This window comes from Stylophora pistillata, chromosome 9, assembly GCF_964205215.1.
Source record: "Stylophora pistillata chromosome 9, jaStyPist1.2, whole genome shotgun sequence".
NCBI lineage: Eukaryota > Metazoa > Cnidaria > Anthozoa > Scleractinia > Pocilloporidae > Stylophora > Stylophora pistillata.
The window spans coordinates 1,643,234-1,655,200 of record NC_142527.1 but is presented as its reverse complement, the minus strand read 5'-3'; the positions used below and the strand labels follow the sequence as shown (position 1 = coordinate 1,655,200).

The 11,967-nt window shown below is 35.6% G+C and overlaps 1 protein-coding gene across 1 annotated transcript; it reads right to left on the bottom strand.

Moving 5' to 3' along the window:
- Positions 1 to 155: 155 nt before the first annotated feature.
- Positions 156 to 11,362, bottom strand: LOC111326995 (uncharacterized). Its single transcript, XM_022931099.2, has 3 exons — positions 10,746 to 11,362; positions 5,844 to 6,010; positions 156 to 2,316 (listed from the first exon to the last, which is right to left on the bottom strand). Exons 1-3 carry the CDS (start codon positions 11,301 to 11,303, stop codon positions 1,950 to 1,952), a joined length of 1,092 nt encoding a protein of 363 aa, XP_022786834.2. The 5' UTR covers positions 11,304 to 11,362; the 3' UTR covers positions 156 to 1,949.
- Between the last annotated feature and the right edge of the window lie 605 nt (positions 11,363 to 11,967).

Sequence of the window (11,967 nt, the reverse complement as noted above, 5' to 3'; positions counted from 1 at the left end):
CTTGGCTGGGTAGCTTTTCATTCAGTAACATTTCAGTTGAAATGTTTAGATTTTCAATGTAATATATATAAGAAACTCGTCCCAGTCCTCTCACGTTTCTGCAATGTCCTATGGCGGAAACAAGGCAACATAAACCAGGTATGACACAAAACAAGAACCTTTGCTATCTTACTTTATTTGTAACAATTTCGCTTTTCTCGCCGTTGCCTCTCTAAAAAGGAGACAAACATTTAATTCATATGTGAAGTATATCAAATGTATGGGACGTTATAAATGCCAATAATTTTTAATAACTTGTTTGCGCGTGAAGTAAAAGAGAAGTGGGACTGGAAATGAGAGTGTCACTTCTGTTCCAGGCTCCACGTTTGCGCCTGCAGCCCTGGTAAGCCATTGAGTACAACCATTCAAAGATAAAAATAATTTTTTTTCTATACTTGGCAACCTTAAGATTACACAACAACATTCTGACTCCATGGTCCTCTGAGAGAGGGGCACAAAATAAACTTACTTCCTGCCACATAAAAAAAGATTCAGATTTAGAGTTTTACATTTGATTTCCTGTAGTTTGTAGATTCTGGTCTTTTAGCTTGTACATAAGACACATTTCAGCATGACCAAGATTAAAACTTTTAAAATACCATTTTCCACATCTTTCCTTCAACTTTTTGACAACATTAACAAATTTTCTTCACAGAAATTCTTAATTAAAGCATATGTCCTGGTCACAATAGATATCTATCTTGCAGTTTAACATGATTCCAGGTTGAAATGATTTAACACTAGTTTAATATGTATTCTGCTTTGTTTAAAAGCATTATGAATACGTACCTAGAAAAAAGTAAAAGCACAAATCAAAGCGTTTTACAACTATTTTGACTTAGAATTCATTTTAAATAACAATAATTTATATAAATTTCATTTTTAAAGAAATGCAAGATTGATACTTCTTTAGTTCAGAATCAGAGGAAGAAAGTTGTTGTCTCTATCTTGATGGTTTTGCATATTATGGAGCCCATGAAATGCAAAAAAAATGTTGTCAAAAAAAGTTGTCGAAAATTTTTCAAGAACCCTGTCTAAAACTGTCATTAGTACTGTGGATATCACTGCATGTCCTTCCAACATTTAACTTCTACTGCCAATTAAATTCAATGCCATGACCATAAGGCAACTCAACATAACTTCAAGTATGGTTGACTGAGTAACATTTGAACGCTTTGACTCCCAGGAGTGATTAAAATGTAAAATCTCTTCACATGTGGGGAATGAGAACAAGCAAGTTTCTCGTGAGATGTCAATTAAGTCACCAAAATTCTTGTGTCCAATTCACAACAAAAAAAGAGTAGTCATGAGAGAAGATTATTAATCAGATCTCAGGAGTCAATGGATTGGCATTTGTTTTTCAAAAGGCCTAGAAATAATTAATTTTTTTTTAAGATAATCATACCAAAGTAAAGCCAGCTCCCTGACTAAGGTGTGAAAAGCATTATGACAATAAATATAACGCTTGTGAACTTTCAAACATGAAAAAATAAGCCAAATGTACAGTAAACTGTACATCGGAATATCAAAACTGATCTTAAAACAAATCAAATTGAATGCGTCATCCAAACTGGATGATGTCATGTGAACACAAAAACTGAAAATTTGAAAGAATATAACTAATGATTCAGAAGTTTTTATTACTTGGGATGATAATAAAGTTGTCCTTCATGGTGTAACTCCTAGACTGTGTTGCAACTTAGACCAGTAAAGAATTGCACTGCAGAGGCACCTTTGAGATAAAGCTGTAGACATAGCCATAAATAAGTCCTTCTTGAGTCACATTGTCTTGCCTTGAGTCATAATGAAGTTGCTCTTGGTTTACCAAAACTTACAGGTCTGATTTTCATTTCCAGGGCTTTGAATTTTAGCATTCTTGATAGTAGCAGTACTAATATTACCATTTTGTGCTAAACAATCTTGATGTCTTGTTCAAAAAGTAGTACTTGTCTTAATAGGTGTGAAGGAAGCGGGAGCTTCAATGCATTTTTTGTTTTGTCTGGTTTAACATAGTTTCTGATTGCTGCAGAACACTGCAGTTGTAGAGACCTGGGTCTACATCGGATATTTTCCATCCAATCCCGCAATCTTGAATCTGTGACAAACCTTTCGGCTGTTAAACCGAGGCAATTTTTAGTCCATAAATTGGCATTAGCCTGTATAAGTCTTTGGATGCACTTTGTGTGGCTGTGCCTAGCAGCCAAATGTAACGGTGTGTCGTCATACGATGTCCCTTGTGTAACACATATTGTCTTTGCATTCACATCTGCACCATATCTGTTGAAATTAAAAGTAGTTGAATTACTTTTTGTCACCACTCAGTTGGCTATCTCAACAATTCTTTCTGTCTTTAACCAAGGTTATCCAGTTTTGACCTTCTAGAGATGTTATGAAAACATTGAAAAGTTGTTTCAAAATTTACTGCAAAACTGGTTTTAGGATTTTCCCTTTTCATCTCAATGATTTTAAGTTACGTTGTTGGTAAGTTTTCTATCAGGAAAAAAATAGCCAAAAGATACTTAGTTTCAGCAAACATTATTTTGGTTGTTCAGTCTAGAAATAAACTGTATGCCAATTTGATCCCAATTCACCTTACTAAAAATTTGCCAATGAGAGTTTATATACATTCAAACTTCATATAATACAATTTGCAATGGGTCTTTCCATCAGAGACATAGCATAACAAAAGACTTTCAGTTGTATGAGTGCAGATGTCATCAGATTAATTGACGGATGTGACACGACAGACCTAAAAATTTCTTTCTGCTGAAGCCTCGTGGACTCCTCAGTAACGACACTTACTGCTTCATAGTTGCTTTCAAGGTGTTAAAATTGTACCCTGATGACTGCCTCTTAAAACAAACAAACAAACTTAGAAGAACAGGACTAGGGCAGTAGAAACATATTATTTAAATTCAAGCTTTATCTCTTTGGTGAGAAATACGTATCACAGACTTCAGACACTACAAGGAGAGAGAGAGAGAGCTTCAAGTTGTCTCTTCACATTACAGAATAATTCAGGAAGAGCTCAGGGTCAAATGAATTAGCATCACATGATGATGGTTTTTACTCTAGCAACAGAAATGCATTGAAAACATTTAATCAATGAAACATTTATTTAATCAGACATTTTACTTAGCTTGCTGCCCCCTGATGAGATGAAAGTAAACACTGGGAAGTGAATTAAAAAATGTTTTGCAAGGAGAGGATATTACCCTAGTGACAAGGTTGGTTGACATATTTCTAGCAGTGTGGAAAACAAGCTTTTATTATTCCGAGGTTTCATGATCACAGCCCCTTCAGTTAGAATGTTAAAAGAAAAAAAAAAAAAGAAAAAGAAGCTTGGTACACTATAACAGAGCAAACAGAACTCATAAAGCCTTAAAACAACTGATACATTTTGAGTGTTGAAGAAACAACATAATTTCTGTTTGTCCTATAGGTCAAAGTCTGTGAATGTGAAAATTTATATCCTTTAGCTTTTTTTTATCTGTGCTAATCTTCTTCATTCTCAGCCAGACTTGTTTTTATTGATACATGGTTGCCTCTTTTTTCCTCGCACAATCCAATTCTTTCTAGATTTTTGTTACAATAATTAAAAAGAACCAATTAATCAGCAATGCCAGTTTAATAAAAACTCTGTGATACATGCATGTCCCTTGACATATTCAACTTTCTACCATTGCATGACAAAGCCGGCATCTTACTAAATCCCTGTCTGCAGATATGAATGTCTTCTTCTTATGACTAACATGGCATGTTCTTCTCTTGCAAACATAGAAGAACATTTTCAGGCCATGTTAGTCTTTTTTAATTGCCCAAATTTAACCATCACTCTTTGTCAAGGGACTGAAATTAATCAATTCACAACAGCAAGGATGATATATTACCTGCAGACAACCTTGAGTGCATACATGTTATAATGACAAATGGATTAACAGGAATTTAAAATAATTTCCTTCTTTAGTGAAAATATAGCCTCCCGTCTGCTCTAATAATGGCTATTAAACTTAAGCCTGGTGGGAAAAAAATCACTTAACCTTAAATAGTGCTTTAACATCAGTAAAACAGTGTTTACAAAGGGACTATGGTCTATTTGATTTGTAATTTGACCACTTTATCTTTTGCAAAAACAATCTTACCTGAAAGAAACCCATTTCATGCATGCAAATTTGCATGACAAGTAACTGTTCACAGTCAACACTCATAAATTGTCTTAAAGATGCAGAATTTTCCATGGCTGATCAAATTGAAAGCTAATTGATTTAAAAGCAAATCAAACCAGTTATCAAGAAGATTTTCATGAAAAACTGTCCTAAACAACTATAGATACACCTTCCACAGAAAAACTTTACTAAAGCAAGTCTTTGGGAAAGACAAAACTTTTCCAATTCAATTCACAATGTGCAACTTTTTTTTAACTCAATAAATTGCAGCTTGACACCTTAAAGTTCTAAATTTAGTGCTTATAATAACTGAGTGAAAAAAAAAGAAACGTATTAGAAATACTGGAGCAATACGCAATTGTAAGAGGATTGCATTCTTTCCATACCTAATATAGAGATATTGTTGAACTTTACACTTCTTACGTAGAGGCCGTCAATTTTATTAAATTAATTTCTTAAAAATTCTCCTAGCTATGCAGCCTTTTTCTATCAAAGATATGGAAATAATGCAGAACTTTGAGATCATTTTATTCAAAACATATTCACCAAAGGTTGCTTTGTTTTGATGCTACTCCCATGGAATACTAATTCGACTAAAGATATGCTGTTGTTAGCTATTATATAATAGTTATCTGCACACAGTTTCACTCTACATTCAAGAAGAAGTGAGAATGTTGCAAAGTTAAAGTTACTGTTATCTGCACACAGTTTTCCCGGTAATGAAATCACACATCTGAGCATGTTTCAATGTTCATTGCCTACTTTACAGCTTGGTGGAGGAGTTTTTTAAAAGAATAACTCATGCAAAAGTAAGAATTTCCTCTCAATCTCCATAAAAAATTCGATGACTGTCATGATTGAACACTACACATTACAAACAACTCTGTACAATCTCTTCAGCCCAAATATAGTTTCTATATCTGCTTGAATCAGATGCACTGTACTGTAAAATTTTCATTTTCTGCTTCTTAAACTTTTATAGAATATGCCATACAAGACAATAAGTTAATAAATACATCCATGATATTCAAACAAATTAAACTCTAAGTTAATGAGTGCTTGTTAAGTAAACATCCCTGCAGCTCACCAGTAAATCAATCAGGTTTTGGGAGTGCGAAAATCAATGAACAATTACCACTCATTCAAGTTGCCTCCATTTCAGCAACTGTCACTAAAAAAAGTCATTTTCAAGAAAAGCCTTAGTATACCCTACTGGGTACCAGATACATATACATATCATGCTGCATATTATTTAAAATTTGATTCTTTAAAAAAAGTTGACACTATACACAGAAATTTCAGCTGCGACCAATGGTCACTCATACATCTGAGTGGATTAAAATTCAGTCTCTGATGGGTAGATTTAATCACAAGTAGGACTTCTGACTAAATCAAATGCCATTAAGTCCTGTTATTAATTAAACATAACCATTACAATCCCCAGGAAAAAGTAATGAATGTATCGAAGGAAGGCTTTGTAATTCCATCTTCAAACCCTGACCCAGTACAATCTTTGACAAAAGCAAAAGGAAAAGCACTAGAAACAGCTTTTGGACATGTCATCCACCAATCACAATCAAGGAAATTGTACCAATTATACAAGTTATTAGTCCTACTAATGGCCTGGAAAATAGGTACCTGATCAGTGCTTCCACGCATGATGTACGGCCATACAGTGCCGCTGAATGCATTGCCGTCCAGCCTTCTGCTGTCTTAGAATTAACATCTGCGCCTTGTCTAAGAAGAGCTTCTAAGCAAGCTAGATGTCCATATTCTGCTGCATGGTGGAGGGGAACTTGAAGAATCTAAAACAATTAAGGCAGCTTTAGGAATCAAATTTACAGTACTGATTCAATTTCCCATTCCATTCACATTCTTCTGATGATCTAAGTATAGATGGACCTTGCTGAGGGTCTCAGCACCTTCAAACTGAAACATGCCTGTCGCAAATTAAGGTTGATTAGCCATTTCCTAAAATTTTCCCCCTAAAGTGTACTTTTAATCAATTCAATTTACTTTTAATGCAAAGCCTTCATTTCAGTTCAGTATTATTTCCTGTGACTTTCCACCCTGCTTTCTCCTTTTTTATTTTATTTTCTGCACAAATCAACCAGAGATGTTGCTTGACCCTTTCCCTCACAAGAGAGACCGAAATGCAATTTTTCCGTAACTCGTCAATATGTTTTCAAGTCGAAGGTTGAAGAGAAGAGAAAGAAGTATCAACCAAAGGATGTTGGTCGACTTTTAAAATGCCAGATTCTCAGAGCTCAAATTTTATAAATTACAGCAGAAAGTGATGCACATGTAACTTCTCTCTACGATATACATACATTATTAAGAAAACAGGTAATGAGAATTCTCAAACTTATCAGGTAGAAGTTATCTTGATCAAACAACAAATTCCTGAAACTAATTTACAAGGAAATGTGAAGCAACTATGGGGGAAAATTAAGAATCAGATCATTGGAGCTACATTTGATGACTAACAACCTCACACGGGCTAATCAACATTAATGAAGGTCACAAGAATAAGGAAAGTCATCACCAACTAAAGAAGCTCTTTGTTGATGTCATTGAACAAATTCTCTATGTCAATACCAAAATAAACATAAAGAGAAGGGTGTTGAGAATTTGCAGACTGATGTCCAGGCAGATAAGGTTATTGGGTAGACATGGGGAGTAAAAGTGTTGAAGCGTTAAGGACAGAAGCATTGGTTAATATGAACAAAAGGCAGACCTTAAAAAAAAAAAAAATACAACAAAACAGAAAAAATGAAACAAAACAAAACACACTGCCTTTCACCCAGTCATAACCTTCTACCTAATTTCTGATATATATTTAAAAAAAATACAGTTTAATGATTGAAGGCAGATCCTGAGAGCTTTGAATATTGAATATGGAAAAAGTATCACAACTACCGTAATAATTAAAATGAAAATTCACAGACAGAATTATGTGATTACAACTCTGCAGTCTTGTAATCCAAGACAGTATTTTGGACAGTTTCCAAGGATCAAAAGATTACTGTTCAGAATTTTCCTTAAGCGTTTACCAGCTGCACACAAAATCAATTGGATATACATTTTGACAAGCAGCGGACAGGATGCTTGATAACAGAATAGAATCATCCTCAAGTTGTTAAAAGTACCTTTACAACTTCCAGACAATAGCCTAAACCTTATTAGTGCATAGGGAACACTTCAACTGGATAAATCTGTTCTCTGGTACAAAACCACAGAAAATGTATAAAGTGTTTTAATACTGACCCTTGAAATAACAAATGACCTTGAATATTTTTTTACTAAAAATAGCTCAATGGCCACAACCTCAAGAGATGAGAAAAATTAAAAACGAATTCACTTAACAGTTTCAGTGACCTTGATAAAGATTCAATACTCTTCCTGCTGAAATAAGAAACAACAGAAGAATAAAAAAAGGAGAAATATACTGCAGCAATGACGTGATGTTTGCTGGGATAACCACCTGAATTCTTAAGATTATTAAGAACTCTAAACTCAGGAATTTATTAAACCAATCAACATGATTTCGGCACAAAGCCTGTATGTCTCTGCAGAATTTCAAATTGCTTGGCTAGCAATGACATAGTCAAATTGGATCAGCACTTTTACACCTGGAACATTACAACACAAGGATATTTTGTTTCTACTAAAGAGTAGCTAAGGGTAACTGCTGGTTTGTTTTATGACAAAACAGACTGAACTTGGTTAAGAGCAGACATGCACTTGATAATATTTTTTCCCCAACTCAAGTGTTATGACAAGGCTAGACAAAACATAGCCAACTGGGTTCTATTCACTATCAATATTTTACATAATTAACACTGCCTGGTTGACGATCGCTCTTAGCATTTTACTAAGGAATCCCCAATGATACAACTAAAATTAAAGAATTAATAAAACGTAAATAGCAAAAACATCAAGTGGTCACAAACTGATTTAATAATCTACAAAATTTTCGAAAAGATTTTACCAATTACCACTGAAGGAAATTCACCAGGTGAAATTTTCATAATAAATTCTAAGATAATTTTCCTTTTTAATTTTTTTCCAATTGTCTCTCAAAGAACTTACAAATGATGTTAATTTTCCTTGTAGCAGTATTATCAAAATTGTGGAAATGATACAACTAAGCCACGAAGAACAAAAAGAGAGCAAAAATAAGCACAACATATCCACACTGATCAACTGTCCCAGTGTTAACTTTGAAACGAAGTTAATTTCTTTGCATAAGAAGGTGTTTGCAGCAATTAACTCATTGTGTTAAGCAAGTAAGTGAATTAATTTCACCCCTGGGAGGTTTCAGCAGAGGTTAATCGAGTAAAGATCAGAGCAGCTTGTTCAACTAGCAGAGACCATGAGCACAACAGCTTTCAAAGTGTTAAAGATGATTAAACAAGGAAAGTCTTTCACACAATAAGGAGCCAATTTCTTTCATATTTCACCTGTCAGACTGGCAGATGGTTCTAACTTAAGGCCACCCTGAACTAAGTTCAAAACATGCAAATTTACCTTTCTGTGGCACATGGTCAGAATTTAACATCATGAAAAATTCTTATTAGAGGAAAAAAAGACAAGATTCTTATTGAAACAAGCCAATCTCGTGTTAGTTTGGTATATCCAAGAGGCAATATTGCCAAGTCAAAGATAAGACCTTGTTAGAAAACTACTAAGCACTCTAAAATATTAAAACCCTTGTGATGAATGGTTCTGGTGAATATGATGAAGCATATGTGAATTATATGTCCTCAGGGTTTGAAACTGTACACTGAATGGTCACTGCGACATCTTGATCACCTTTCAATATTGGGATAACATAACATCTTGTTACTAAATTTGAGTCTTCTGAGGATGGTGTAAGTAATGTAGTAAGGTTTTGAAGCTGGGTCAAGCAATCTGGGGGGCTAAATTTTTGGCATAACTTACACATTCACCCTGATAAGGGACTCATATACCGTGGCAGCACAATTTATTATCTGCTATAAGATAACAATCTGGCCATCCTTTTGTGATGCAGGGCAAAACTTCCTTTCTTGTTCTCTACCTGAATTCTGGCCCTCTACGAGCCGAAAAGAAATAGTAGAAGTAACTGTAATTTACACCACGACCGCCGAATTAAGCACTACAAGTCGGAAGAAAAAAGACAATTCTTTGAGTCCTTGAACGCTCTTGGAATGGCCATCACAGGCTCTAGAAACTTGAATAACTGAAAGTAATATAGCAGTAACCCCACCTCGTAACATTCTTTAGCTTCGGAACACTTGAAAAAAGGCTTAAATGTTTAAAAAATCTGCGTTAAAGTTACGTCTCAAATATTGAAATCAACAACGAAATAAATGTACATTTCAAATTTTCTTTCGCCGGGTAAATTAAAACCAGATGCTTAGCGAGAAGTTTGAGATTCAACAGAATACAATTGGCCCTTGGCCATTAATCAAAAATATGACATATTTTGTGAATACTAAGGGAGAAACTATGAATTGTGCGTATAAAAAACAATCACTGTCAAGGTCCTTGGACTCCACTGCGGATTTTACTCAGACAAATTGAATTTTATCAAAATATACCCTAGCCGCGGAGTCGCACTCCTGTGGGTATATGAACACATCGACGTTAAATTCTCCGCCGTAAATGACTCGAGAGAAAATAATCCAAAGCCTATTATAAGTTTTTCGCGGTATGAAGATATGAGGGATTATATTTAGCGCAGCCTGTCACAAAATACAATGAACTTCCAATATGGACAGACTTGATGGAGACAGATTTTTGTCTTTAAGACTTCCAGACTCAAAATACGGATAAATGAAAATCCAGCAGCTCTTCAAAATAATAGAGTGTCTTCCATTTAGAAATAGAATAAAAGATTTCGACACGAAGCCCAAAAGAAACGTAATACCTAGTCAGTCCAAAAATTAATTACAACACGTCAATTTTTGTTATGAATAAAGCGATTTGAGCCTGTGGGGCGAGTGGAGCGATTTAAAAAAGAAAAATCTCTCTTGCCATGTTATTCGCCTGCTGAGGAGTACGAATACACGAGAATTTTCCGTCTCCTGCGGAGTATACGACCTTTTTAAAAAAAAAAAAAAAACAGAACTTCTGTAACTGCAATTAAAATTATAGGGTTACTCGATTACGGGCATCTCTGAACTGTTCAATCACGGTTATTCGAAGCTTTACATATGCTTGTCCGATTGACACTTCTCGAACGGAAAAGTTCTTGTTTCTCGGTTTAAGATCAACGCTTGAGTTAACAATCGTCCTTATTAATGCGATGCTACGATTCTTTGAAGCTGGTTCGGATCGGCAAAAAACATGTCCTCCTTTTAAAATTTATAGCTTTCACAGCTCCCCCCAACTGTGCTGCCCGAACACAAAAAAATATCGCCCAGCTAATAAACACGGGGCAGCATGCAGATTTGATACTGTGCAAGAACATTCAACTACAATAAAATCACGACAATTCAATGAAACAGCACTACGCTAAAGAAGTGCGAAGCGTGAATCGCACGCTTTTCTTACCCGATACGAGGGTACCAAAGGAGGGTCCACTTCGGCGTTATAGTAGAGTAAGAGTTCGACGCACGTTGTATGCCCATGACGAACAGCCGTATGCAAAGGTCTCCAACCTCCGTTTGCGGTCGCATTTACATTAGCCCCATGTTGTAAAAGGACTTCTAAACAGTCCTTATGTCCGTTTCTTGCAGCATAATGCAGTGCTGTCCACTGACTTCTCGTCGCGGCGTTTATCTCGGCTCCATGATTTATAAGTGCTGTCAAACAATCTACAAAGCCTTGCTCGGCAGCCTCATGTAGCGGTGTAAGTCCATCGTACGTTGATATATTTACGTTGGCTCGATAGTTCAGAAGTATTTCCACACATCTAATTTGACCGTGCCTCACGGCTTCGTGAAGCGCAGTCTTCCCGTATTTGTGGCAACCGTCGATCGGTGCACCAGCTTTCAAAAGCTCCCGAAGATGCTTGTTAGAACCTTTGTAAGCAGCTCGTTTCAATCTACAAACCAAAACTTCTGGGCTCACTTCCAGTTGCTCTCTTCTAGAGCAAGGCGAGTTACCCATCGCTCTCTTTCACATACGTGATGGAGAAGAAAGGCTCTGCTCTATGATAGCGACATCATGTCTAGCCAACTCATAAGAAGCGATTACTACGTTTGTTGAGGTTCTTTTTTTTTTTTTATGGGAGTACCTAGAGGCACGGCAGTCGAAACCTTATCGGGGAGGGGACAGGTGACGCTCTCGTAGATATATAAAAATGTATCTATTTATTCGTCGTAAGAGGTTGACCAATATTTAACATCAGCTGTTTTCATCAGATTTTTCTTCGTCCATTTCTATTCAAAATTAGACTAAATTTCTTCATTTAAAGAATTAAGCAATATTTTCTTTCTACTGGGTGATTTTGTGTTTTGATAGACATGTTTTTGCTATGGACGGGGAGGGTAGGATTGTAATACATGGGTCAAATATTTTAACTTACATCGGTGAAAGGAACTAACATTTTTAACTGTGGAAGACTTTTAAAGGGTCAAATAAACTATTCAGTACCACAAAAAAGTTGAATTTTTATCAGAAAAATACAAAAATCGTGAGTTTTTGCAAGTGCATATCGCGTGTGATTACTCCACCCCTGTATTTTTGGAACTTCTTTGTGGCTCCGACCGCGGTCTCGTGATAGGCCATTCACCGTCTTTTGCCAAAATGGCGCCCCAGGTCATTCGATAGC

What these genes read in the sequence shown, in the direction of transcription:
- LOC111326995 (XM_022931099.2), bottom strand. Translation starts at nt 11,303, where the DNA reads ATGGGTAACTCGCCTTGCTCTAGAAGAGAGCAACTGGAAGTGAGCCCA. An exon ending in CTTTGGTACCCTCGTATCGG is followed by an intron (nt 6,011 to 10,745) that starts GTAAGAAAAGCG and finishes TAATTGTTTTAG; the next exon opens with ATTCTTCAAGTTCCCCTCCA. An exon ending in TGCGTGGAAGCACTGATCAG is followed by an intron (nt 2,317 to 5,843) that starts GTACCTATTTTC and finishes TAATTTCAACAG; the next exon opens with ATATGGTGCAGATGTGAATG.